The sequence below is a fragment of the Apostichopus japonicus genome, chromosome 13 (assembly GCF_037975245.1).
Source record: "Apostichopus japonicus isolate 1M-3 chromosome 13, ASM3797524v1, whole genome shotgun sequence".
Lineage (NCBI taxonomy): Eukaryota > Metazoa > Echinodermata > Holothuroidea > Aspidochirotida > Stichopodidae > Apostichopus > Apostichopus japonicus.
This window is the reverse complement of record NC_092573.1, coordinates 25,120,703-25,148,387: the sequence shown is the minus strand read 5'-3', so window position 1 is coordinate 25,148,387 and position 27,685 is coordinate 25,120,703. Positions and strand designations below refer to the sequence as shown.

The following is a 27,685-nucleotide window of genomic DNA, read 5'->3' as shown; positions in this document are numbered from 1 at the left end:
GTATGGAAGGAGTACGGCGCTAAGGTAACGGGTTTATTTGTTCAGCCCTTTCACGGTTGATTTATTTACGCTTGTATTTAAGCAGTACATACAGGATACTTGTAGAGGTCGATGGTTTCCTAGTTATAGCCACAACCCTGGAAGTTTTCTCCTAATTCCATTTGCTTCTTCCGCCGCCGCCTTAGCAAACAGCCGGGTTGATAGGCAGCATCGATAGGATGTTAGTTTAGCAGAGCGGCTCATTGCTGTAAGTTGTCGATGGTGTGGTTGTACTGCTGCTGCTGCTACTGGCGATAACCCTTTGGATAGTTTCTCCTCATCAAGGAGGAGAGAGATCCATTTTCTAAATTGATAGATATATCAAGAAGAAAGAAGCGATATTGGTAAAAAAAATTGGATTCATAAACTTGCTTTCTATGATCCTGTTGATGTCATTCGGAATAGTTTGAGCCCAATACGTGAAGACTTCAACTACCTTTGAATTCATGATCTCTTTTCGAGGAACTTTTCTGTTCTGGTTTTAAGGGGAAGCATCCTTGAACTACATTCCATTTTTTATAGGTAAGTACAAGTTTTCCTCATCATAAACGCGGTGAACTTTATCGCCGTCATAGAAATGAAATCACATATTTTAATGAAGAGCGAGTTGGTTGCATATTTTCATGGCGATTATGTGCCAAATCTTGCGTATAAAGTGACTAATTTGATATCTTACCCGACTCGAATTCAACAGGTGGATTTGATATATCGTATCTTCTCATCGCACGTAAAAAAGAAATATTTCAGTGTCAACGTGATGTGGCTATAGGCCAAGTAAAATATACTCAAACAGTCGGTTCGGTTTTGAGTTGTGATATAAAACTTGTCTATGTAAGGGCAATAGGATCATTTACACATATTTAGTGATATGGACACATTACTAGAAAATTACTTCAGATTGTTGCTTTGTCAGTACTGATCCATCTCTTGTGAATGGGTTTACTCCTCCCTTCCTCTCCCAAGTGATGCCATTCAGTGCGAGAGCGCGACTTGTTCTAAAATTCACAGTTCGCACCTGCAGTATAGTCTGCTACAGTGGTCTCAACTATCAAGGCCGACCAAAATTATTTTCAGGGAACTGAAGAGCAGTGAAGTTAAAACTTTGGCAACACTCCCGGCTGTTGAAGCTAACAGTCGCCTGGTGGTGTGAACACTGCCATATAATGTATTGGCATATACTGAGGTATTGTAAAAGCAAATGTTCTCAAAATATGATAAAGTATATATAGATGTTAATTTTTATATATACATAAATACAATGCAATTCGGTAATCAAAAACTGTCGAAAGGAAATGTGAAAAAGTGATTTGTAAGTTTTTGGAACATCGTGACCATAGTTGTTCGTTTAGCGAGTTTTGTAACACAGAGAATTTTAAGTTTATATATCGTGGATTGAAAAGTTGTGTGACTTGAGAATGAAGGGGGAAGGATGTGTGGGTGGGGGTAGGAAGCGGAGGGGATGGTTGGAGGGAGGTATAGGGTTGCTGAGTACATCTGCATTGCAAGCAGTCGCTAGTTAAAAGTAATTAATACCGCAAGAAAGCGTAAAAGTACCCCCCCCCCCCCCCACCCAAACAACATGGTGGATACCTGCCCTAGAAGTGTGACCATTCAAACCTCTATAAAATAGCTGGAACCAGTGTCGAGAGTGAAACTGGTCGATTATGTCTATATCTTAGGCCTACATGTGTATTAACCCCCTCCCTCTCCCCCACCCTCTCCCCTAGGATACAAACGTATTTGTGTTCTGCAGATAACAATGAGTTTCATCCCCTCCCTCTCATTCACAAAACGGTGGGTGATTCAAAGTGTATTATAGTAAACGATGCATTGCTCTTCGAGTAAGCTAGACAAGTTGTTCATGAGTATTGTTAATCTAGAGAGCATGTAACAAGTAAGTTGCAGTGTGCAATTCATCATACTGTACTCGAAAGTACGCGATTGTTCGTTTATACTTATAGTCCCTATGTCTATGTGTGTGTTGAAAAGGGGTGGGGTGGACTGGTAGTGGCTGATGATCTGATTAATTGTCTTGTGTTACAGCGGGAACAATTCGTAGAGCCCCCCCCCCCCGCCTCCTCTTCAACAAACACACACAAGCTTGATATGAATTTTCAAAGTTAATTTTGCAAATAGGGACAATGAAATATCATCAAACCTCGATGTATACGTCGCCAAAGGAGGGGTTGTACTATAGTCACGTGATGGGCTTGTCAACCAGACACGTATCATAAGCGAGTTTAAGGAATTCCAGGCCAGTATGTAGAATCTAATTTTGTAAACATTTAACTAAAATACTTGGTATAAGGTTTAGATGTTTTCACATTCTTTCAAGTTCATGTTCCATTCACAAACCTGACCTGTGCGACCTAAAATAGTGTTGCTAGAAATAGGGAACGCGAAAGCCACATGTAATAATCGAATTCTCCGGTGACAGTGAACATCATGATTGCACGGTCCCGGACAGAACTGCCGGCATGTTGCACTCCTCTCGAAATGCTTGTCTTTTCGTACAGAGGCATTTTGAGTTGATATATGTTACAAGAAAACATGTGATCATGTGGACCTTCAGCACACCAACATTTATACAGATAGCCTACCATGATGAAACTAGATGTTAACCTGCATGCATGCTCAGCAAACGAAATGATATAAAGGCATTCAATTAGGTTTGTGTGACACAAAAGTTTCCATATTAATTGGTTAAACCAGTGACAATTCACAAAGTAGGAGCATATATAGTTGTTTGTAACCAAACATATCTCGTATTTGTACATTGAGTACAATTAATAATGTGTGAATGCCATAATGTTACAATCCAGAACATAATACACATTCGAAGCCATATATTTCGCATGTAAATTATGCTCGTCGACCTGTTGTTTTTATATACTATATAAATATTAAACACAGAAACATTTCAAACTTAAATTTCTTCCAATTAATCAATCATACTTAAGGTTGTCTGTCATCCTCCTTAGAAATTTGAGATCACAGTGCACCTCAAAATGGGCACGGGTTACCGCTTATATGACTAAGCCCGTAGGCAGGCCGAGGTACAGGGGCAGACCCACTCGTGCAGCCTATTGTCCCCCACCGCCCAATCCGTCCACCCTGCCCACATCTGAGCCACCAGTTAAACTTCACAAATACAGGACGCGAGTTTTGTGCCCTCTTTAAATTGTTAGTGCCCCTCTTTAAATTATTGGTCTCCTCCTTAAATTGCTGGTGCCCCTTCAACTAAGAATTCATAGCTACGGGCCTGCATATAATATTCTAGCAACGTATGATGCTAACACCATAGGCTATACAAGGAGTGTGCACACTGACATTCACTTCCCACCTCTCACCCCTTCCCCTCCCTTCCCCTTCCCGGGCGGACGTGCAAATGCTTATCCCCTCCGATCCTTTACTCAATTGTGCCAATGTGTTAGTTCATGTGATGTTAGCAGATTGAAGTACAACAACGCGCGCATGGTCAGTCCATTAATGACAACGGGTATATAATTAAAATACCTACCAATGACACATTTAATGTATAAGCGAACCCGAATTATAGTGTAAAATCATACCAAGTCTTCTACTCGCGAATGGTATAGATCAGGGCACATGCTATGACAAAGAACCTAGTGAATGTCATAGACACAGTGACACGCCACCCACCCACTCACCCCCCTCCCTCCCCTCATCTGGTCGGGAGCAAAAATCATCGCACATCGCATTAACGCCTCGCGAAAAACTTTATAAAAGTTTGTACAAGACACAAATTGTTGGTAACGCAGTGTGTGTATATTACCTTCCAGTTAAGATGGCCGTGGCATTCTAATGACACTGATAAGAACACTGCTTACAGTAGGCTACATATGTTATGTCCTCTATCTTATACAATGGTATACATCTTAATACATGGTGCAGTGCACTTGTCTATCTGTGTATTTATCCTGTTGTGGAAGGACATCATTGGTGCCAACGTCCGATTCTGAAATTAAAAAAACAATAACAGCACGGGCAAACTTATACAAATTTAGAATAAACAGCGGGTAGATAGTATGATTTTGAGTAGGCGTACTCCTCCATGCGAGTGCTTTGTTGACTATATCATTTAAGAGAGAGAGAGGGGGGAGGGGGGGGGGGGCAATACGTATACCTTGGAAGAATACTTATAGGCCTATACATATTCTCAGCTTATATTGGTTTATCGCTGCCCTTTTATGGTTCCCTTTAAAATAGGCTGAAACAGTTGAGAAGCATATGCATCGTTTCTCTTCCAAGTATCTCCCACGCAATGTCACCCAGCAGGGCAAATCTTGAAACAATGATATTCACCTGCCTTAACTCTCTTTCATTAGCTGGAGATATAGGCCTACAAACTTAAGGCGTTTTTCGAGGAAACCATATGCATAACAGAAATTAAAACTTTTTTTCTGAGAAGTGTTCTTGATAAAAGCGTATACGTTAGGTCTATACATTTCTAGAATGTGTGCATGTGGGTGTGTGGGGGGGCAGGGGGAGGGGTCGGGTGGGGAAATATAAGAATAGAAGATTGTTTACACAAGTAACTGACTGATTGTTTTTCATTACTATGGGCCCAAATCCTTACGGAGATTGTTATTGTGGAAGTTGTAAAACATTTTAATATGACCATTATCCGATAGGCTACTACCAAATATCTGCTCAAATCTGTTTGTTCTTGAATTTCATGCCGAAATCGATCTACATGTGGAATATAGGCACATCATCAACGCATATTTATTGCAAGAACTACCAACTTATGATATATACACACCCTATAAGTTTCCTTTGCACCGAAACGAACCGTTATGATATGTAGAAACTAAGTGGGGTCACTGCCATTTTGACTCTGCGTACAAGGTTTAGGTGCGAACCAGCTGGCGTTGTTTACTGTCAGTTTGATTGTATTGAAGATGTTTTCATTTCCTTGTATGTACGTCTACGATAGCTTTGATTTATCATCTGTTTCTTATCGGGAGACCATAGACCAATATAGTCGACTCGTGTGCACCCCGTTGTTAAACGTCCCTTTGTGTTAGGTTCGCAACCCAAACTGGACAGGTGGTACTATATATGGCGTGTGACGGTGAGGATCTACGCTAACAGGAAAACCTGATTCTTTAGTCACTTTTAATTGACACCAATATCCATGGAAACGGCGGCCATATTGGAAGAGTTGACACACCTGCTGTCATGATGTAGTGGGCTATATCAAAGACGTTTGTATGTTGTTTGTTCAACCCTTTCAACTAATTTCAATGTATCCATGCTTGTTTTAGTCAAACTACAGCACTAGCTGCTACTACGTGAAAGAAAGAAAGAAAAAAGAACAACTTACATCACCCGGGTCTCGAGTTCGATCAATGAGGAAAATCGAAAGTGTGAGATTCGAAAGGCCTATACTCTTTTCCAGAGAGTCAGCCCTCAGGCGTATGCTAAATATAATTGCATTCCCCCATATCTCGACCTAGACCTTCAACTCCCTGGTATGACAAAGCTATTAAAAATGAACCATGAGACTGATTCATTTACTTCCATTGATTACAAGAATACAAAACATATGATCGTAAGTTCGTAACCTGAAGAGGAGAGGTAATAAACCGTATCAATGATCTCTCTGCAACCAGAATGACAGGGTGCTATGGCAACGAGTTTTGAGATCATGTGACGGTGACCAAAGAAATGTATGGCAACGACGTAGAGTCTGAGGATACGACGACGTGTCACAAATGGAAGATGTCGCCATATTTAAACAGTAATGGGTTGTGAAGGGTACCACTCGATAGATGTAAGGACGTAACGTGCTGTCACACATTGCTGTCACACATATAATGTGTCAGTGTAAACTGTCAACTTGGTGTCAAGGGTTGTCTAGGGTATTATTCGAAAGACGTAAGGGTACGACGTGCTGTCACATACATAATTTATTGGTATCAACAGTAGCGGGCTGTCAAAGGTACTTCTGTCGAGATGGGAAGACATGGTGTGTATGGTGCGCCTAGTGTGCCATAAGTCCTGATATCGACATAGATCGATTTAAATTGACATATGTAAGATTCTCGTGCTCTCACTGGATGATCATTGTCACATGTCGTTTTCGTGTGTGCCGTGATTGGAAGAAATTGACATACGTGAATAACTATACAAGACTAGCTATGAGACTATGTTGGCATTGACAAAAAGCAAAGCTGCCCGGATCGATCATCCTATAGGCTTGCAAAGATAGTGATACTTACACAAACATGAAAATACATATAAAGATACTGTTGTTCATTTTTGGTGATTCTTCCATGGTCATGGCTTCCAATTTGGCATTCATGATGTAAGCAAACCTTGCCATGATAAGAACGTTGTGGACATACCGTTTAACTATTCTAATTTCCATTGTTTGGATTCTGAGGCCTGTGACTATGTATATATAATTTAATCATAGCACGAGAAACCGATATGCTTTCACACGTATGTCGATTTCTTCCAATCAGAGCACTTTAAAATCACACGTGAGACTGGTCGTCTAATGAGAGCTCGAGAAACTTACACATGTCAATTTAATTCGACATATGTCGATTTCAGGACTTATGGCACACTTGGCGCACTATAGACGTGCTGTCACATAGGGTACTGCTTAGAATATATGAGGATATGACTCTGTGCCACAAATAGTAGACATCGGTACAACGCATAAACCTCTGCAATGGGAATGAATCTACTAGTGAACTCACTGTAAATAGTCCTATATATTTCTTCTAAAGTATTTAGCCCTTTTCCTTCGAAATTTGACTGTCAGAAACTTGGCGTATTCTGTACAAAATGGAGGATACACCAGTGATCAAAAGTAACTGCTCGCACTTTTTAATCGGTCAATTTTACTCGAATAGCCAAACACGACCTTCACAAACGTGCTAGTAAAGTATTTGATGATTATCGTAAAGTCAAGGTTGGATCCATTTAAATCACACTAACTACCGTATACAGGCGTACTAGGCTGTAATTCAACCTGCAATCCCTATAGCTGAGTATCATACTTGAATTCATAGAAAGTGCATAATCTTTTGGTCAGGCTATATATGGGTTACACTTAATTATAATCATATTGACAAGCCCATATAAACTTTAGTTTGAAGAACGTTACCATGTGAACCATTGTATGCAGGTTGACACCAACTCCGTGTCGACACAGATTATAACGTGAATATGGCAGGAAGGGGAAAGAGTTCCATTAAACGTATACGCATATGTTATTGATGAAACAGCCTGAATAATTACATGCATGTTGTCTGGTTTATCACAGAGGCCAATCACGACTCTACTTCTATAAGAGACAGAATCGAACAGATGATAGCTATCCTAACTGTACAGCATATACACACGCATGTCCCTGTCAATGGTATAGCCTTCATAGCAATGGAATTGCTAATTCATTTTGATCATGTTCACATGCATAGGAAACATTTTCAATATGAGTATAACATAACAGACAATGGCAATCTTGGATAGTCCATCAACGAGCAAGGGAAACGTTAAAATGTTTATATAGCTTAACCAAACGGATGTTTAGAACCTTGGACGGATACTTCCTTAGGTAGTTAAGCTTCAATTTGTAGAACAGTATAGCACAACGCACCGATTACAAGCAAGTACAAATGTAACGAACAAGCATAATGGGAAAGCATAGGCCTATATGGGAAGATAACTGCACTGACAAACAGCAAGAATAATTACGTCACTAAATGCCTAAAGAGAACCTACACCGCTTATTTGTGTGTGTGTTAGTTTTGAGTTACACTTATAGCAACCGTACGAGTACTGTAGTGTATTGAAACAGGTGTTTCAAACACCTTACGGGACAATGATGGCAGGTTTGACCATAGATGGACTTTTGTCGGTTACTATCCCTGATAACCACCTCCCCCAGCCCCCTACCACCCACTAACTCCATCATAACATGTCAAACTCTGAGTGTCAGACAACATTTAACATTGAAATAAAACAAAAACTGTTAGCAAACTGCTTATCCACTAAGGAGCTTGTGTAAGAATATGTGTAACAGTAAATGGGTCTGACGTTTCGATCCTAGCAGGATCTTCTTCAGAAGCTGAAGAAGATCCTGCTAGGATCGAAAGGTCAGACCCACTTAGTTTGACACAACAGTTAACATTGTTATAACCATGGAGCGCCAACACACATGTGTATATGACGTCACCATCCTGTCCACTTCCTTCACGATGAAAGACAACCTGCCGCGAAGCACATGTCGGCTATGTCTGCCAGTTGAGACCTTTATAACTTACATATCCATATTTTTTTTGAAAACTGGTCGGTATATTTTTGTTAATTCATATGAATGGTGGACCATATTAGACTAAGTTGCAGATATGGCCTCTTTGTAGGCATACACATCTTAGTTGGACGTTTTATACATTATGAATCAGTTTATGTTCGTCTCATGTATAGGGAGGCTCTTGAAGACGATTCAGCCATTGATAAAGACCACCTCACATAATTAGTTTACTGGTTACGTAGTCATGGTTTAACTGGGGAACTAGTTTTATCTTTAATTCCGTTCTTTTCGAATTGAGTTAACGAGGCATATACGTCTTTTTGTATTTCATTCAACAACATACATCCTCTCCCTACAACGGGGAACAGCTGACGACGAGTTTTCTCTTCATCTTTTCTCCTACCTAACAAAACAAACCAATTGGTGGTCTGAGTATCCCTGTGTTTGCTCTTGTTCCTTCGTAATTCCTATCGAGGCACCACCTCCGGGTCCTCTTTGTTTGTTTCAGATAAATCTATCGTTTGAATCTCGCTGTTGTCGAATCGGTTGCGGTCGAACGGCTTTGGAAATTATTTCAAAGGGGTTCAACGGATCCATTAAAAAGGTTCTTATCCCAGTGTTTAACCCAAAGAATGCTAATGTCGTATTCAAAAGAAGACAAATATACCGAGAAGAAAAAAGAGGGGCTGTCATCTCCCCTGTTGGGTAGAGTGCCTCTGAAGCCGATAACATGTCAACAAATTTGGATGAAATGTACAGTTTAAGTCAGAGAGCATGGCTATTACATATATCATTCAACGTTAGTCGTTTCTACGTGTAAAGTTATATAGAACTTCATAGTAACTGAAGCATGTCATTTGCATGGAAAAGTGAAAAGGGAACTGTCTTTTGAGGTGCCCAGGCATCGGAATAAAAGGGTGGAAGGGCGAGGAAACTGGTTATATAGTCAGTACAGGGAGTCCCATGGGCGACATGTAATACAGTGACCGTTTGCAAAGACGTTTGTCAATAATTATGTAAGTCCCGTATGATGAGCTGTGTCAGGAATTTGTTGATGAAGGAAGAATGAGGCCCAACCATAATGGTTTGATGACGATGATGTTTGCCAAACAAAGAAAGAAGTTATTGGATTTCATGAACATACAGACAATTATACAAACAAGTATGTAATATTACACATGTTTATGTTTCTCCTTTTTATTATCTCCAGATTAAATGACCCGAACATAGTCTTGAAGATGGCGCCTTTCAGGGGAAGGCTTTTTACTTTTATATCGCTATGTGTCCTTAGTGCTGTAAATGCCCAGCAGCATAACACGCAGTACAGACAATTGAGAGGGTAAGTTTTCTCTAGTTTTTCCTGGTGATTTTCTTCTTTTCCACGCGTAAAGCAGTCAACTTACAAGCGGATTAAAATTGTCGTATACCAAACTGTTTGCGACAACAGTGGGAATAAACTCACCCCCCCCCCCCGACTGCCGATTTCAAAACAGTTACCTTGGATAGAGCCTGGGCACGAAAACCACGCAACTTGTAACACCTAAGTGACATGGGGGGGGGGGCGGTGGGTGGGGGGGGGGGAGTCTGATCGAACTGCTGTAGGTTAGCAAAAAGTATATGAAACAGACTATAGTAAAATAACGAGGATACGAGTATAGGAGTTAAAGAAGACACGGAAATAATTTATCATACTAGAATCGTAAACAAAACATTAACCAAATCAATGCTAGTGTCAGCCAGACGAGGGGGGGGGGGTGCATCTAATTCACGGGAGACTACCCAGCAAGGGCGATGCCACCCTTCCAGATGTACCTTACCATAAAAAAGAATGGAACAAATCTTGTTCTACTCCCCACCCCATTGTCCTTATGAAGAGTAGTCCTAATAGTGAGTCATAATGTTGTTTCGTCAAGTAATATGTAATATGTGAGTAATTGACCAATCCCTTTAAGTTTATTTATAGACGGGATTAGACGTCCCCCCTTCCCCCGATGTAGCGTAGATAACCACCAATAAGATGAATAAACCACAAGACACGCTTCAATAACTTGGGATGCCTTTGTGGACCTTTTTTTTTGTGCTTAGCTTATATGCATTCTTATTCCTGAGGACATTGAAACCGTCCTGAGGACATTGAAACCGTCCTGAGGACATTGAAACCGTCCTGAGGACATTGAAACCGTCCTGAGGACATTGAAACCGTCAGACTCTATATTACGTATATACGCTGGTCTTATGTAATAAGTGACATCACTACTAATCACCACCGACGGGGCGTTGGGGGGGGGGGGTCCCTGTAGCGGATCCTTGGTCCCCTGTATTGTACAATGTGACATCGACAGCATTTTATATTATCGGTATCAAAGAGACTTTGACGTCACGATGTCGGTTAGCTCAAGTTAGACCTAATTTACATATAAGAATCGGGCACTATATTCTTTCTTGTCATTTTACTAGCAAGGGTAACCAACCCTTTCCCTACTTTCGTAATACTAAGCATAACATAGATATACATGTGTTAATCTATAAACATGACTAATACAATGCTTATGCCATTCTAACAATGAAACGCAACCAGGGAATTATATATAAACATGCACACACATATGCACATATGATTTATGTGTAAGTCTATACGATACACTGTGTATGGTGGTATGTATGATATGGAGAGCCAATGAAGATATTCGGGTATCGTACATTTAATTTCCAATTCTTCCCCAAGTAGTGTTTATTTCACATTGGGAATGCCCAATACCATATAAACTCGCATGAAACTTTTTCTCTGTAGAATACCTTCTCGCCCCGGTGATTGAGTACCGTATGTACAGACTCTTTGCAACTTTGAATAATTCCGGTAACCCAATGTAAAAGCTGCTGGCCCTGTTCAGCGAAATGTGTATATGTTATGACTATATCTTTGTTACGTTATCGTACTGCAATAAACATTTCTTTCATATTGACATGTATGATAGTGACTTGCTCAAACCTTGTTGCGGCAGCATATCGATCCCTGGCTTGGTTGTAAAAGGATATCTTCTAAAATCGCATGTGGTGGCCTACGTCGACTTTATCCCATTATATACATATATATGTATATACTACCCCAATGAATTTCATGCCCGGCCAAAGGCCAACTCAATCTAGTGGCATTGGAGACGTTTGGCAATAACGAAGCATAAAAGTTAGTTTTAAGCCCCATCTTAAAGTCATAAGTGGTAGTAATGGCCGCTCTTTTCACCTTATGGTAGCATTTAGCGACATGGAATGTAAGCCTTGACGAAATTGTTCAACAATAAAGTTTTACTGAAGAAACAAATGGTGTTCTAGCTCTCTATGTGGTGATAACTATATGAAGGAATTTAGTTTAGCTTACACAGAAAAGAAATGTATATATATATATATATATATATATATATATATATATATATATATATATATATATATATATATAGGCTATATATATATATAGGCTATATATATATATATAAATATATATATATATATATAATATATATATATATATATATATATATATATATATATATATATATATATATATATATATATTGGTTATAATGTGTGTGTTAGTGTTTACGTTTGTTGATGTATAATGTGACGCCTAGCTGTGTTGTGTTTGGTATTTATTTACGTTTCACGTAGAAATCCTTCTTCCCAGCCGCTCTCATGGACAAATAAGAAGGTTGTGTTGGACCCTTGCGATTGTCTCATCAGCAATAGCGTACTTTATAGTCGGGATTCATACACAATTTGCCTATTTATACACCCACCCCATAAACTGAACTTTGTAAGATAAGTACACACCTCTTGTTCTTTAAGATCCCTCTGTAAATATTGAATTTAAAAGAGTCTGCAGGCATCCAGGGGTTCGACCTGCACGGTCTTTGAATAGCCCATATTTGGCTCCCTGTTTACATTTTTGTAAGTGGTTTGTACGAAGAGTACACATTTTATGTGCTTCTATAGGTAGGCTACATAGGCCTATGTCGTCTTGGGTGGGCCGACTCTCGTACATATAATTTACATTACTAACACTACAGCTTGTTTCTTAGCCTAAGCATGGAGCTATAAAGCTCCATGGCCTAAGTATGCTATTTCGGGACCGATGTGTTTGCGAGTGTACAGATGAACTAATTTTATAAGGCAAGTAAGGGGTATGCCCTGGAGAGGAAAACATACACCGTTCCCTCTTTTTTCGGTCGTAGTTGCTTCTCCGCGTCAGCCCCCTCAGCCCCCTTAGCCCCCAGGCCACGAGCTCCATTCCCATCCCGGTAATGTATTCCTACTCCATCAGGGAGATTGCTATTTAGAGAACAGCGCATGCTCGTCATGTCATTCGTACTGCGTTGTTTTCCAGAAATGACTTTACTTTTCACTCGTAGTATATCAAAGCCTTCATCTTTATACATTAATGTCGACAAAATTCAGACGCATGTAAGCGAACCATAAGCCGAAGTTCAAGATTAAACATTACGCGCGTTTTGGGTGACCTGGTTCGAGTTTAGTAAGAGGTATTTGGAACAGTTCTCCAGATGGTATAATATAATTAATGTTCCCAAAATTTGGCGGAAGGAATCAACATCGCCATTCTTTGTGACAAACTTGTTATATTGGCTTTGTAATGACAGGGTTTGTTGGGCAAGACGATTTCCTTATCAATTCCAAAATCATCCACTTCCCATAAATGTACGTCCAAGATGAACGTCTGATAAGTTGTTACCGTGACAACCATTCCCCTTGCCATGACATGGGTTGATAAGCTTACTACTAAATCCTCGTTGTAAGCTTGTCTGTCCCCGGTGCAATCGTGATCAGCCTTTTCCTCAATATGGTCATCTAGAATTCGTGTTTATAAATTATTTGTCTTGAAGGATTCCTTTTGCCAGACATGATGTGCACAGGTCGACCTAATAGGAAGTCAATGGGAGGTACTTCGCAACTAAGATATGTGTTCCACCGGATGCAATGTTCGGTCCATACCGTTAACCATTGACACGGCTGTCTGGAAGAATCTATCAATAAATATTATCAAGAACGTGGGGAACTTGGCAAAGTAATATTTGGTAATCAAATAATTGTAAACAATAACATATAAACTTCATTCTCACAGCGCACGTACATTTTGCTCATAAATTAACTTTTTCGAAGGCACCAATCCAAACGGGAGGCAAATAAAAAGTGTGTTTTTTTTTGCAAAATATACTTTTTTTTCTCACAGTATGATATTTCATGTTTGTACACAAAACGTATATGCCAGTCGTCAAGTCAGTAACGACGGTGAACGCAAAAGGCAAATGGCAGTTTGTCGTCTCCTTGCACCGATTCACTCTGTATACTCCTTGGATTAACCATTCATGTAGGCATGTTACATACATATAAAACAATAAATATTAGCTGCATTGACATGGGCCCTGACAAAAAACGTCAAGGAAGCGAGTTGGTGGTGGAAAGCAGAGCTTTCATCTGATTCAATTTCCTTCTTCAATTAAACAAATATGGATTTCTGCTTCTAAATCCCCCCTCCTCCTCCTTACACACAGTTTACTGTTTCAGCAAGACAACCACTAATATTGTATATCGTGTATCAGTTTACGATATCTTCTGTTATGAAATGTCCAATGCATCATCAAATTAGGCCCATTATGAATTTTACAAATGCATTCATGTCCATAGTATAAACAACAGCCTGATCGATGTTGGCAATCCATAGGCTATTATGTTACTGTTTTCCGAGTGTGATAAAAATAGACCCGTACTGCAATTTCGTCATTACAATGTACCATCTATACGCCATGGTAAAAGAGATATTTTTTATTTAATTATCCTTCGGTACCTGACTATATATCAAAATTACCCCCCCCCAACCTCACCACTTCACCCCACCTGATCTACCTTTCCATGTACCCATGTGGCCTACAAAAGGGACAAACAGCCATTGGCCGACGGTGCGATGTGTTACATGATGAGCGCTTAGTGAGGGAAGAGGATTGGAGCAGCATCGGCGCAGTTGAGGCAGCATTAGTACTGTGGAGACCAATAGCAGCACTAAGTTATATACCGTCCATGTTGTCTCGCTACGTATCAACTACAATGAAGCCAGGCTAGAGGTTTAGTGATATGTTTACGCGTGGAAGTACTTCCAGAGCAAAGAGTATAGGCCAAGTTCGGTTCCAAGTATCCAGATTTTGTGCTTGTATTGATTGGTTTGGATTTTGATCGAATCTTCGGCTTATGTAAACAAGAAGATTGAAACTTCGTGTTACACTTCTTTTTGGCCAGCCATATGGACATCTATGGCTTAGGGGAAAGATGGATGACGTAATGTGCAATATCGAGCAAGAGGAGTCGACCCGAATAGTGATCAATTGGCGTCCAATAGATTAGAGATGTAAACCCTTCTCGGCCGGACGAGCAACCAACATTGTGCCAAGTTGGCGCATAGTCCGGACTGACATTGGTGTGCGTTGATACAGTCAAGTACAGATAATCAAAGCGTTTGGGTTTACTAAATGACTGACGGACGGACGGCTCCTCGGTGGTAGGTGGGACGGCCATGAACAGCTTCTTCTTAGTTAATCGAGTTCCAAATTTGCAGCTTTCAAGATGTTCCTACTACTTCCAGAGTCTGTGGTTAGTTAGCCACGAAAGGTCGTGCCAGCTTTGATTTTCATCTCTGGGATGATTATAATGACACAGTTGAAATTTTCTCACAGAGTAACCTGGCCGACATTCGAGGCAATGTGGTACTAGGGGCAGTTATAGAGCAGCAATAAAGCCGGGGCTCCGTCTGCGCGTGACTTCCACTTTATTCACAGTTTCGTCTTTGATAAGCTGAGTTAATTGACCATAAAGAGTATTGGCGACGACTTTGTACATTTTAATTTCTGTCTTTGATCAGAAATATCAAGAAGCAATGTAATTAGGAGACTATAGAGACAGAGATCTGAGACGCTTCCGCTTTCTTGAGTCAAATCATCTTAGAGATATCACGAGAGATGCACGGAAAGATAGAATGTGGGGTACCGTTTCTGATTTTGCTGATTTTACTAATTGTCAACCTTTAATGATAAAAAAATGATAGGTTAGTCGAGGACGATGCTTGAATAATTGGATGTTTCAATAAAAAATATATAAAATGTTTTGGTTATAGTATACAGCCAGGCAATGGTGAATTCTCCTCGATAATTGTATTCTCCGTTTGCAACAGGGCCACAATACTTGGCTGTACCTATATATGAAGTCCCCACGACAAAAATGGAAATATTATATTACATTGGATTGGAAAAAGATCGTAGCCTACATGGCCATCTGTTAGGTTGAAATATTGAGCACGAGAAGGCCTTAAAACTCCCTACACCATACATAGTTCATGTTGTGTTTGTCTGTTTGGTTTTCAAGTTTCAACGCTTGGGGCTTCTGAAAAAGCCTCGCGAGCCGCAGAAAATTTGCCCGAGAACCGTACTGTGTGCTTAATACCTGTCACAGAGTCTATGTGTGAGGACATCACTCGAAAAGGTTCGACTGTTGATGGGTTTGTGTCAAGTGGACGCTTTGACGTATGTTGTCACCGATCGTGACCTTTGACAAATTGGTCAACTGTGTGGTCTAAAAGCAAAAAAGTTTAAGTGTTGCGACGATATATTGATAAATGGGCGCCGTCATGGAAAATGGAATCCTTTCACCTGTTGTAAACCTTTAAATCTGTGTCGTTCTGACCAGTTTTGACTGTGCCCAAGTATTACAAGATTCAGCAAAAGGTATCATCGTCACCGTGTGACGAACAAAGTGTGCATGTAAACACACACACCCCGTATATTATATATATATATATATATATATATATATATATATATATATATATATATAGGCTACACGTGGTCGTGTATTTCGATGATATATTTATGGATCTCATACAAAGTAGAATGACCTTTAACCTCACTCCTTTGGAGGAATGTCAAGGTCACTATAATAGGCAATTTTCCGGTTCCCTATGGTGTCGTTATGATGTCTCGATCAATTCTTACGAGTTCAGGAATATATCCCTATGAGCATTGGGATTTGGTTGTTGCATTATTGATTTATATAGTTATATACTACCTTATATCGGAAAAGATAAGAACAAACCGTTAAACGGTTACAAGCTGGACTGTTTTAACAGCATAGACCATAACGCTATGAATTACAAAGACAAAGAACCATTTTAATTAATCACTGACGTCAGATCTGTCGGCATATTAAGTGGAAAGTAACACATCATAGATGCATTAATTAATGGTATTACATTCGTCGTGTTTGGAACATTGAAGTGTTTCTAGCCATGGGCGTTAAAGTCATGTTAATGTCCTAGTGGTGCAACCAGAAATACAAAACGGTCGGGGTGAGTGAGGGTGGGTATAGGGTGGTCGGGGGGGGGGGGGTTATCAACTAAAGTCTTCTGCCTCTACCGTTCCACATCACTTAGTTTTATTACCGTTTTCCACATTCATGCAAAGGATCATCAACAAGTAGGTTCCTCAGTACGGGTTACTGTGACAGAATCGTTCTTGTCCTATCACCAATACAGGTATATTCCCCTAACGTTGTAACTATATTACTCGCTGACGACTATTAGCGAACTGCTTACCGTTTTTACAAGCTGTCAAATCGAACACCGACCTTTGACCTCTGTATTTGCAATTTACGGTAAGAACGTGAAATCGCGTGTAACATCGAGGTAATTTATGTAAACGTGATTGAAAAAAAAAATGTAAAAAAACCCACAAAGAAAAAGGCGAAACTTGAGGACATTATTTACCATAAGTGTATTGTTTTGCTTGGATACGTATACACGAAGCTCGATCCAATTCAAATTATCCGTCATCGCAGCTGGTAATTGAGCTCTCAAACAGTTCTGCAAACCTGTGCTCAGCGCATACATAAATCAGGTCACAGAGTTGCCAGGAATGTTTGGTATAAGTTTATGTCGTAAATAATGCTTGCTTATAGATGCCAGAAAAAAATCGTATGCCCTCGTTGTGTTTTAAAAATTTCTTTTTTTACCTATTTGCTTCGGTTAAAATCATCCATTATGAAAAAGGCTTGTATAGTCTACATGTTTTGGAGAGACAATAATATACAATAACAAGGAAGGATACCCACAGGCGGTGTAGGAGCAATATGATGGGGATGGGGTGGGGTCGGGGGGGGGAGGTTGGAGGAGGTAACAAGTGGCGTCATGAATTGCTCTAAGAGTAGGCCGCGTAAACTGTAACTGTACGCACACAACGAAACAAAACAAGGCCATTATGTTCGCCATAATTAATCAGACACTTTCAACTGAATACATGGTCTTTGTATAAGGGTAAATATTGCTTCGACTTTCCCCGTGGTATCATCATGAACTAATGTGGGTGTGGACAGGGGTGGGGGAGGGGGTGGGGGAGGGGAAGTGACGGAGAGGAGGAAATTACTTACAACGTTATACCTCTTATAGTCACTATCTTACACTTGCCATCGGTCTACCAGTCACAACCAGCACCATGGACACCAGTGTTGGTGCTAACACCACTAGCATCACCATTTACACTCGCATATATCTACCGTTCATTTTCTCTCGAGCGGATTGATTTCAGATTGTTTACTTTTTATCATGTAGACGTCTGATGCAGTTGCCAAATCTCCAATTATTATTATTTCATTGGATATATACGTCACCGTACAATATTTCACGCCAATTTAGAGACTTGTGGTATGAGCATTTGTGGTTTCACTGAAAGTTATAAGCCTATTACAAAACCGAAGGCTTCTTGGATCATTTGAAACGGTCAAGGGCCAATTACCTTCCGTAGACTGTTCATCAGACTGTGCCAATGTAATTATCAGTTGTTAAAACAATGATGCTCAACGAAGGAACTATTGTTTGAAAACCGCAGAATGACAAAGTGTCTCATCTGAATTTGAGTCACCTTTGTTAGAAACTGTCAGTACAATTTTCCAAAACTTGAGTAATAAAATGGTGGTAAGGTTTGGTATTTTGGAATATTATGATAACAATGTTCATAGAAGAAAGTATTGATGTTGTAGATCTGTACTATGGAGACTTGAACAGCAATCATATATAGTGCCGAGTAAAAGTTGCGTTTTCGCGAATATATTTTTAGACCCGGTCCTCAAATACCGAGTACTTTTAAATATACTTGTCGAGGCATGAGAAGAAGCCTGTTGTCTTTGGTAGAGATCAGTCTGTATGCTGAATACAATAAAAGTGTCCATCTCGGTTATATATATATATATATATATATATATATATATATAAATGAAAATCGTAGTGAGTTGGAAAATCAAGAACAGTGAAAAAACTTATATATATATATATATACTTATATATATATATATATATATATATGAGGCCCGTGGTTCGAATCCCGGTGGAGGCTGAAAGTTTTTCACTGTTCTTGATTTTCCAACTCATTACGATTTTCATTTATATATATATATATATATACATACACACACACATATATATATATATATATATATATCTTTCTTGCATAGTGTTATGTAATTCACGTTTAACCTTTGACCTTTATACATCTACTTGGTTGTTTGGTACCCTTTACCTAGCCAGTTATGCCAGGGACTTGCCTCGCCGTAACTTAGACAATGGTCATCAAATATTTCATATTTATGCTTTAATAGCCAGGTGATTTGCCAAACAAGTCTCATGAATCAACTACGGTAATATTTTTCCTTTGCAGACCAAATGTGTGTGGACCAAAATTCTATTCATACTGCTGCCCAGGTTGGACGAGGCACGAAAGATTCAACACGTGTTCAGTTCGTAAGTTTTAACGGATACTGTTTCTCTTCTGCAATTTATTGATTGATTGGTTTATGTATTCGTTCGATCGATCGATCCTTCGTTCGTTCGTGCTTTATTTATTTATGCGCTTACGGATAGTTTCACTTTAGTTTATCCTCCTCGATAATTTTTATTACCGACTACAAAATCACGTAACTCACCTGAACACCAGGTCAGTATTTTATCATTATGATATAGTTATGATATAATTATGACTACGTGCCAATTCATAGCTTGTTTCAAGATGCACTGAGTCGAATGACCTTAAGACACCCCTGATTTCATATACAAGGATGTGCCCTTGTACTATTTTATTTTAATGTAACCTTCAGTAATACCAACCGAGTAATAGGCAGCACCGTGTGAAAAATCATCCTAAATTATGAACATTTGTTACGTAGATTATAAATATGGATCACCTAAATTATATGAATGTGGATCGAATGGATATGGTATAATAGTCGAAAGCTAACGTAGGATATGATATGTTGAAGTGTTAGCAATCAATCCTCTTGGATGTAGGTTTAAAGCCCGTCCTTGCCTAGACATTGTGATGCCTACCTCAGTATTTGAGAAAAAGGTCAGATGCTGGGGCATACACTCTCGTCCGTCAGAAGGGAAGGGTAAATGACGGTCCCGGGTACAGGAATGGGAGCGAACTCACACCCCTCCCTCGTTATTCTCTGAACACTTATCGAAAAGAGAAGGCTTAAAATAAGCCGGTGTTCATCCACGATCTAACACGGATAGGGTCTCAAATAAGCTACTGTTAGGCTTCCTGATCATTTGGGGTCTCTAAACTAAACTATATTATATACTGTGTCACGAACCGTGATGTTTTCCCCATCTCACCACACCTAGATTAAGAACACACGGACGACGGTATAGGGTTAATAACGGCGGGTACTTTAGCTATGGTTCGACGAACAGTACTTTCATTTCGCCATGCCAGGTCGTGAATTATGTTATGAGGTAGGGGAGAGGTGTGAGGGTTGGGGAGAGGTGTGAGGGTTGGGGAGAGGTGTGAGGGTTGGAGAGGACACGTGGGTGAGTCTTCTTTCAGTCATGGATGTTTAAGGGTTCACTCTTCTCTTTCACTCTTCTCTTGTCTTTTCAGCCATTTGCAGTAGTAACTGCCAAGGTGGTTACTGTGTAAGACCAAACTCATGTTATTGTCAAGGGGGTGAAATATCTGCACGAGGGTGCGGCCAAGATACTCTCAGTTCAGGACCTACAGGCCAGTTGCCGCCAAGTAAGTGAATTCACGCTCGCACTCGCGGGATAAGGTTTGCCTTGATGATCAGTTCAGTGTAATTAGGTTAATCTATACCAAATTTAAAGGCTATTGCGATTGCCTTTAGTTTTCGTTCCAAAATCATCAATATGCAGGCTTTGACTTAATTCTAGCAGTGATCATACACCTGCGGTATCGAATCTATTTAACAGCTTAAAAGACACTCATTTAACTAGACCTCTCTATATATCCCCAGTATAGAGGTGGGCATAAAGTTTTAAAATCGATGGCGCTATACAAATTTGTTTGGTAAATTCTTTAAGTCATTTCGACAGATCAATGCTGCTACTGGCGAAAGATTTTGTATAGCGTTGAATGTCTCCGTTTCATTAGTATCGGCCAAGTTACTGTCATCATGTAGGGAACAGAACTAATTCATTCAAGTAACAATAAGTAAGGCACGCTCTCGTTTGGATAGGCCTACGTTAGCCTTCCTGTTGCATCATAACATATCATATTATTCATAACAGCTTGAACGAAATCAGGACCCGAACGAAATTTTGATAACTTAGTACAGCTATAGTTAGTACCCACTAGGACAAAGCTTGACCTGTGACTTGTATACAAGTTTCATATTGATGTAGGCCTATGTGTGCAGTTATCCTTTGTATCTTACCAATAACATCCAACATTTAAGCCAAGTGTGTTACTTACACTATAAGTTACAGTAGCCTAACTTAGAGTTAGGTGCCCAGGCTGTAGTTGATCTAGCCAAGCCTACCAGTATAACACACCATTAAATTGCATTATGCCTGTATTCCTTAGTTTATAACATCCTTGTTTAAGTAGTACTAGTAGCATAGTTGCCTACTCATGACTTTCCTTTCCAGTCCAGCAATGCTACCAACAGTGCCTTAATGGAGGAACCTGTCAAGGAGCATCTTGTTCGTGTTCTCAAGGTTATCAAGGAAATAACTGTAATGAAGGTAAATCAAAATGGCAACATCAAAATATTTTCTTATAATAAGTTTGATGAATCCAACACTGCCTGTATGTGCATCAATAACCAAGATATGATTGAGTGAGTGTGATGGGAATAAAAACCAAGTGCATTTACAGGTTATCTTTCAAACCTTGCAGGGGACTCATTTTCTCCCTTCCCATTCCCCAAATACACAAAAGTTATCAGCACTTTCCCTTGATGTAGACATCAACTCAACAATCTTCACTTTAGGAACTGTAGGATTAACACCATAGATTAGAAAGCAAAGGGACTTATCACTGACTTCTGTGTGTCATTCTTTACCATTTGCTGTTGAATTAAATCTGCCCAACCACCCCCCCCCCTGCATGCCATAATGTCTTTAGCCTAATTATTCATGCAGCCACATTTTATTAAAAAACAATTAGAGTATCTACTAACAATCTTAAAGCCTTATGTTCAAGTTTTAGCCAAATGATGAGGCTTTAACTATGCTTGCTTTTTATGAAAAGATGAGTTACTTTTGTCCACTTGATCTTTGAATCCATTTTTGAGGGTAGTATGTTCCTAAACTAATATGTAATATACCTAATGTAATGTGTATATTTAAGGATAGGATTAATTTCTGCATGAAACAGTAGACAAGGGATGGGATGGGTTAAAGGGTGGGAGGGTGAAGGGAAAGAGGGGTGGGGGAGGGAGATAATTCCTTCATTTGATTGATAAACTTCTTTACTGTGTGATTACCTTTTGCAAAATTCAACCAAATTCATGAATTTCTGAAAAGAAACTAAAGCATTTGTGACTCACTTTATTTACTTATATTTGATTTTTGTTTTTGTGCTTTAGTGGTATGTACACCCGCATGCCAAAATGGAGGCAGATGTATTGGTGGAAACAGGTGCTCCTGCCCATATGGGTTTGTTGGACCAGCTTGTGAGACAGGTAGGTACTTGTTTTATCCGATTATGTTCCGGAGGAGGAAATATTTTATATAGAGCCAAGCACCTAGCTTTGTTACATGTAAACAGTTATCTATTTCCAGATACCTTATGTACTGCTGTTGTTAAAGTATGCTCTCTACTATAGTAATCAGAAGGACAATGAGATTTGCAGTCATACAAGACCCTTGACAGAGCATAATTGAATATTTTTTTTGTATCCAGTGACTAGTTTTTGTATAATCCGAAACCATCTTATAGTTTAATTGTAAAGGAAATTTAGTGTACTACTACTTCATTTCTGTTATTCTCTTTTTTAACTTTGTTTGTTTGTTTGTTCCATCATTTTCAGGGAATCATTGAGTGTTTACATTTGGAATAAAGATTTTGATAATTTCTTACAAAGTGTACAACTTGTGGAATTCTCCTTCAAGTGTAGACTATTCTTTAAAGATGTTGCAACTTCTCTGCAGGTGTTATTGATCAATTCTCACTCCCCCCCCCATCCCTTTTTTGTGTGAAATGTGAGACCAGAAATTGAGAAGTGCATAATGAATGAAAAAATATATTGCTTAGGTAAACTGTTTTTCAATAAGTTTTACAATAGTGCCACCAGGGTTTACAGTAGACAATTGATACAATACACATGTTCAGCCTATACTACTTGTCAGGAATGCATGATACTTAACCCTTGGGTATATTACTTGTTTTTTCTTTTCAAATTGCTCATAATTATTTAATATCATCGGTTGGACATTCTTGAATCCTTTCTGAAGATTACAGGACTGGTCCTTGCTTCACTGTCATGGATAATCAACAGTGTGAAGGGATCATCTCTGGGTTAATCTGTACCAAAGCTATGTGCTGTGCCACTGTCGGTCACGGCTGGGGAAGTCCATGCGAATCCTGTGATACCTTCGACAACCCATGTGAGCGTGGTTACTTTGTAGACGCTAGGACTCTTCAGTGCAGAGGTAAGTGCTTTGCGAGTTTTGTTAGAGCATGAATGAAGCATCAGAGTGAGAGACAAGGACTACATCACAGTTGACCCATAAAACATCTTGCTTTTTGTCTCTGGGTTTGTATTCTTACCACCACAAAAAAAGTGGGGGGGGGATGAATATAGGTGAAAGACTTGAACTCAGGGCGACGTTGGAAGTTGAAAGCCAACTTTCAAATGTGTCACGTTCCAAAGAAAACCTTCAATCAAGGTTAGATAAAATTTTTCTAAGCTTTTTGAAGACCATTGGCATGATCACATGTTGTTGTAAACCACCTTGGATTTACTGGGTTTTATCTTGCAAACATTCCATTGTTACACAACTGGTTCAGATTAGAATCCCATGTTTGTTCCATTATAAGAAACTACCCCCTCCTACTTTAGTCATTGCTGAGTTGACCAATAGCCTCTCCCTCACTCCCTTCACCCCTTGTCCCCCCCTTCTCCCCATGCACCCCAACTACTTGTTAATATTGCTTCAAGTGCAGCACTGTAGTTTGTAATGCTCACCAAGTTGCAACTGTTAAGTTAGATAGCTTATTTTTCTCTTGTCACAAGTCAAACCTAATACCCTTGTCCCTTTATTTGACTTCTATAATCTTTAGATGCTGATGAATGTCAACAAGTCCCAGGACTCTGCAAAGGAGGTGAATGTGTCAACACCATTGGATCCTACACTTGCACATGTCCAGTAGGATACAGACTAAATGTCTTAAACCAGAGATGCCAAGGTATGTGTATGTATGTACGTGCAAAATCATGATCAACCCATAATTTGTTAATGTAAAACTTTGGAAAAATACCTGAAGTTCCATGTTAAGTTTTATAAGTTAATCTCATTTCCTTAGTAAAAAGTCATTTTCAGTTTGGATTATTAAAATATATTATCTCCTATATGATCTCCTAGAATGTAAGTCCAATCAAGTAGAAACTTGGTGTGAAGATGCCTGACCTTGGTATACTCGTGGCTGCGTGATTGATGACGTCAGAGATCAAAAGTCAAGATACTTAAAAAGTGGCTTTAGCCATTTTCTTCTTGTCAACATGTAGGAAAAAATCATTAAACTGCACAATATGTAAGGTAGAACAGATTTAGGTGTTTACGATCAGGGTCAAAGGTCAATATAAGTCAAAGGTCGAATTGGCCTAAATTTTGCGTAAAAGTGTGTTACAAACTCCTCCTAGAGCGTAAGTCCGATCTTGTACAAACTTGGTGGGTAAGTGCCTGAACATGTAAACTTGTGCATGTGTGTTTAATGACGTCAAAGGTAAAATACCCTGATTCTTTGTTTTTAGCCATTACCCTACTTGTAAGTATGTTGGAAAAAAAAAGCATTAAACCACAATATATGGAGAAAATAATGGGAAATTTTTTAAATTAGTACTAATGTGGATGTAAATGGTTGGAGTTCAAGGGTCAAATTGGCCTAAATTGTACAAAAAGTGTGTCGCAAACTCCTCCTAGAAAATAAGTCTGATCAAGTTCAAACTTAGTAGGTAGGTGCATGAACATTTAAACTCATGCCTGCGTAATTTATGACATCAGAGGTCAAAGGGCAAGAAATCTAAAACTATATTTTTAGCCATTTTCTGCATGCCAGCATGTTGGGATAGGTATTAAACCACATCATGTGTAGAGAATGATGAGGCAAATTTAATAAAAAAGAAACATTGAGGTGTATAGGGTCGGGGTCAAAGATCAATTGAGTTGTCGATTAGCTCAGACTAAAAGTGTGCCTCAAATACCTGTTTTAATGCAAATGTCATTCTGTTCCTGTGATCTATTCTGTGATATCGTATTTCCATATTTTATGACTTCTGTTGCTTCAGTTATCAAACCTCAGGTTTAGGAATTTTGAAAGATTAAAACTTCATTTGTTGTATGAAATTGATTCAGCTGTTTCCACCACTGATTTCCATAGGATGGGTATGATCTGAGAATCTTGATGCAGCCCATAAGATTAATCAGGTTTGCTTGGACTGTCCTGAGAGGTATATATGAACTAGAAAGTAATTAGACCTGATTTGTCTCCAGGACAACCAGAAGTAAATCTTGTAAAAGTTTTGCCCATAAGTTGATTGGAACAGTCGTATCACTCTGTAGGTTTAATCAACTATTGTTTGGGCACAAATATATCCCAGCCATTTGTTCTTGGTTTGGGGTTACGTTTAGAGTAATATTTGGTCTTATCCTTCACATTTCCATTACATTCAGTATGGCTAAAGGGCGTGATTGTCAATATCGCTATCATGCGAATGAGAAATACCAATAATAATAATAATAATAATAATGTTGTGCTCGAGCAGTGAATTTGTCGTACTTGTTTGGGTGACAGTTACAAATTCTACATGGGTTTTTTATTTTGTCCTTTGGCCCCTCCCTCCTCCACAGATATTGATGAATGCTCGGAGAATGTCGCCCTCTGTGATCATGGTGTCTGCATAAACCGCGAAGGAGGCTTCAGGTGTGAATGCGACTCTGGTTACAGCTTTGATTCCAGCCTCAGCATCTGTTCGAATGATGAGATGCCTCCGATCACCACGCCGTTTACGTGTCCAGGCGGGTACAGCTTGAATAGTGACGGTACAGGTTGCATCAAGACTGGGCCTGGCCCAGGAGGAGACTGCCCAGATGGTCAATCCATTCAAATCAATGATGATGGCAGTCGTATCTGTATCAGATCAACGTCCCCGTGTCCAAGTGGCTACAGCCTCAGTGCAGACGGTCAAGGTTGTGTGCCTCCAATCTTCACCGATTGTCGAGTCGGTTACATCCCACAAAACGATGGCTGTGTTAAGCTTCGACTAGGCGAATGTCCGCCGGGATTCATGATACTCAATGACGGTGTTTCGTGTCGGGATGTCAACAACAGGGTGGTATGCCCCGTGGGGTACAGGCTCAGCCGCAACGGCAGAATGTGTACGCAGTCCAGGATCGGAGATTGCGATCCAGGCCAAGCCAAAAATGAATTTGGCCAATGTTCATCGGTTAACAGAGGACATTGCCCCGAAGGTTACGTTCTAGCTAGCGATAGCATCACTTGCTTTCACAGCGTCACTGGGGTCATATTCTGTCCGTCGGGATATGAAATAGGGAGAAACAGAGATTCGTGCGTTCCCGATAATTCTCAAGGCTGTCCGTCCGGTTACTACCCCACCCAAGCAGGAAATTGCATTCCTTACCAGCCAGGATTCTGCCCAGATGAATTTAATCTTCAGCCAGATAGGTTCACCTGTCTTACAATTTCTGGTCGTGTCTTTTGCCCACAAGGCTTTGTACGCAATGAGGATGGTACTGCGTGTGTGCAGCTAACTCCTCCAACCTCTATCAGTGAGGAGGAGGGTGAGTCTGACTATATATCTGTATGAAACATCAGCATCCTGTTTGTAAATATGTACCAGAGTGTTCATTGAGGCAAAGAAAAAAAAGGCCAAGTGGTTGGACAACTAATAAGGACTGCAACAAAGTCAAAGACATGTTGTCCTGACCAGCAAGCATTTAAATGAGAAATATCATAAATCCTGTGAAATTGCTGATGAGAATATTGTGGGTACATAACTATAGGTAGCATTTTTATTGTTTTTCTAATATTTGTTCAGATGTAAGAAGTGTTATAGTTTTATTGTGCTCTGAGCCATAAAACCTTCCCCCCCCCCCCCCTCCAGTTTATTTCAGTTTCATGCAATTTTACAGATATTGACAGTGTAACAAAATTAACCACTTAATTGTTAATTAAATGAAAAGGTCAACACAGTTGATAAATGCATTTCTTAGTTTTGGATAAGTTACATGTTGTTTCTTTGGTTTCCTCTGTTTATAAAAATTGTACTTCTCCACATGAACTTAACTTAACTTAACTTAAATTTATGAAAAAATTCCTCAATTTTTGGTTTTTCGTTCTTTAATTTACAGACATGAATAAAGTATTTCATATTTATGAAAAGAAAGTTGTACAGGTGACATAACCCAAAAAATACCTCTCTTTGCGAATAAAAATTGTTTATATAAGAATCTACCGTTCTGCGTTCAGAATAAATTCTCCTCGGCCAAATGAAAGGTGAACAACACTAGAGCAGTGATGTACAACAAGTGAAGTTGTTGAAAGGAAACTGGATATTTCACTTATTAACATGTATGTGTTTTAGCTGACTAACACAGTACACAGAGGTGAAACACACTATAATTTATGCCTACATGTTGAAACCAGTCACACTGCTTGGTGACAGCAGTGGGATCTATACATTTTCATATTTGAAGGATTTAAAAATGGGTTCTGTTATCAACAGGAAATCAGGGAAATGGTATGTGTACAAGGCATGGAATCTCGGTAGTCT

General features: G+C 39.5%; 1 protein-coding gene across 2 annotated transcripts in view; it reads left to right on the top strand.

The window, feature by feature from the left end:
• The window catches only part of LOC139978259 (fibrillin-3-like), an 80,361-nt gene continuing 52,676 nt past the window's right edge, over positions 1–27,685 (top strand). For both annotated transcript variants that reach the window (XM_071988287.1, XM_071988285.1), the window contains exons 1-9: positions 1–561; positions 9,543–9,671; positions 19,090–19,172; positions 20,311–20,445; positions 21,318–21,413; positions 22,259–22,354; positions 23,127–23,324; positions 23,956–24,081; positions 25,743–26,693. In XM_071988287.1, the coding sequence (XP_071844388.1) occupies positions 9,571–9,671; positions 19,090–19,172; positions 20,311–20,445; positions 21,318–21,413; positions 22,259–22,354; positions 23,127–23,324; positions 23,956–24,081; positions 25,743–26,693 (1,786 nt within the window). In that variant the 5' untranslated portion in view covers positions 1–561; positions 9,543–9,570. The remainder of the gene's footprint in view (positions 562–9,542; positions 9,672–19,089; positions 19,173–20,310; positions 20,446–21,317; positions 21,414–22,258; positions 22,355–23,126; positions 23,325–23,955; positions 24,082–25,742; positions 26,694–27,685) is intronic.